General features: G+C 50.4%; 1 protein-coding gene across 1 annotated transcript in view, besides 1 other annotated feature; it reads right to left on the bottom strand.

The window, feature by feature from the left end:
* H3 (histone H3) overlaps positions 1-515 on the bottom strand; it is a 1151-nt gene extending 636 nt beyond the window's left edge. Inside the window, exons 1-2 of the mRNA XM_005855466.1 lie at positions 417-515; positions 144-278 (exon numbers count right to left, since the gene is read on the bottom strand). Coding sequence (XP_005855528.1) covers positions 144-278; positions 417-488 — 207 coding nt within the window. The 5' untranslated portion in view covers positions 489-515. The remainder of the gene's footprint in view (positions 1-143; positions 279-416) is intronic.
* A 655-nt stretch (positions 516-1170) lies between these two features.
* Positions 1171-1173: a sequence feature (Short protein (NGA_0619500, EKU20832.1) was converted to a misc_feature.).
* Positions 1174-1326: the final 153 nt, after the last annotated feature.

Below are 1326 nucleotides of genomic sequence, written 5' to 3'. Positions count from 1 at the left end.
GGGAGGGAGGGAGGGAGGGAGGAAGAGAGAGCTGGCTTCCAGGTTTGCAAGGTCAACGGAACATACAGCGCCCCCAGAAGACAAATGAAAGCGTGGAAAAGAGACGTGGGAGAACAAGAAAAAAAGAGCGGAGGGAGACGCACCTGGAATGGCAGCTTCCGAATGAGGAGCTCGGTGCTCTTTTGGTACTTGCGAATCTCCCGCAAGGCGACCGTTCCAGGCCGGTACCGATGAGGTTTCTTCACACCCCCTGCCGTCGGCGCTGATTTGCGGGCCGCCTGGATTGGAAGGTTGGTGGATACGAGTGCGTTGCTCAGTCCCGCGATCATCCACAAAAACGCGCGGCTCGCGGTGTCTTCTTGGCTTGCCGGACCCCACCATAATCCTCCTCCTTGCTGCCCTCCCTCCCGACCTACCTTGGTGGCCAACTGCTTGCGAGGCGCTTTCCCACCTGTCGATTTTCGTGCTGTTTGCTTGGTGCGAGCCATAGCTTCCGGGGAAACAAAGAGCTGGTGAAGTTTTGAGTTGTAGGAAGGGCAGAGCGAGTGGGAAGGTTAGTTGAACGGAGGGGCGACAGCTTTTGGCAAACACCCAGATAACGCTTTGATTCGCCTTGCGCACCACCATGTGAGTGTTTCCATCAAACGATCATCTTGTTGCGACGAGTGTAATTGTTGTACGAAGTTGCGGATACTTTGGTTCAGCGCAATGAGTAGTAAACACGAGGGACATGGCCAAAGGGTCGGGTCTACCTTGTATACACAGGACCTAAAAACCAGCCAGGCAGGCCAAAATGACCACAAAAACATGCATAAATTCATCAATTACGTGAATGTGTGTGTTATTGTGTGAGATGTACGTAGGCGAACTGGTGATAGGGCCGCGCTAAGGGTTTCAGAAAGGGGCCATATTGCCCAAGTTGTAACATGTCAGCACATGCTTAAGGTAAAACCATTGAAATACGCACGAGAGCGACACATGCAATGCCCAAAACACAAAGGGAATAGCTCTGCAAGGTGCATTGTGTAGTTCTGATAAAGAGGTGCACAGGTGGTGCCAATGGCGTTGGTCAGTCATACAGGTAAAGTCTGCATTCATGCAGATGGATGCCTTACCATGTCTTAAAGTACGGTAGAGCACCCAAAAAAGATAACGCAGAGAGCTGTCTTTAGACTATTACCCAAACAATGCATGTTCACCAATGTCTCAATACATAAATAGGCGATGCAAGGTTTCAAAACGAGACAATCCATAAGTTTGCACGGACAAGTGTGCGTGTGCATATAATGTCTGATGCTCAATAGTGTACGCAGATACAGTACCTTA

Source organism: Nannochloropsis gaditana (assembly GCF_000240725.1).
Source record: "Nannochloropsis gaditana CCMP526 unplaced genomic scaffold scaffold187, whole genome shotgun sequence".
In the NCBI taxonomy this organism is placed as follows: domain Eukaryota; class Eustigmatophyceae; order Eustigmatales; family Monodopsidaceae; genus Microchloropsis; species Microchloropsis gaditana.
This window is presented reverse-complemented; position numbering and strand designations above follow the sequence as displayed.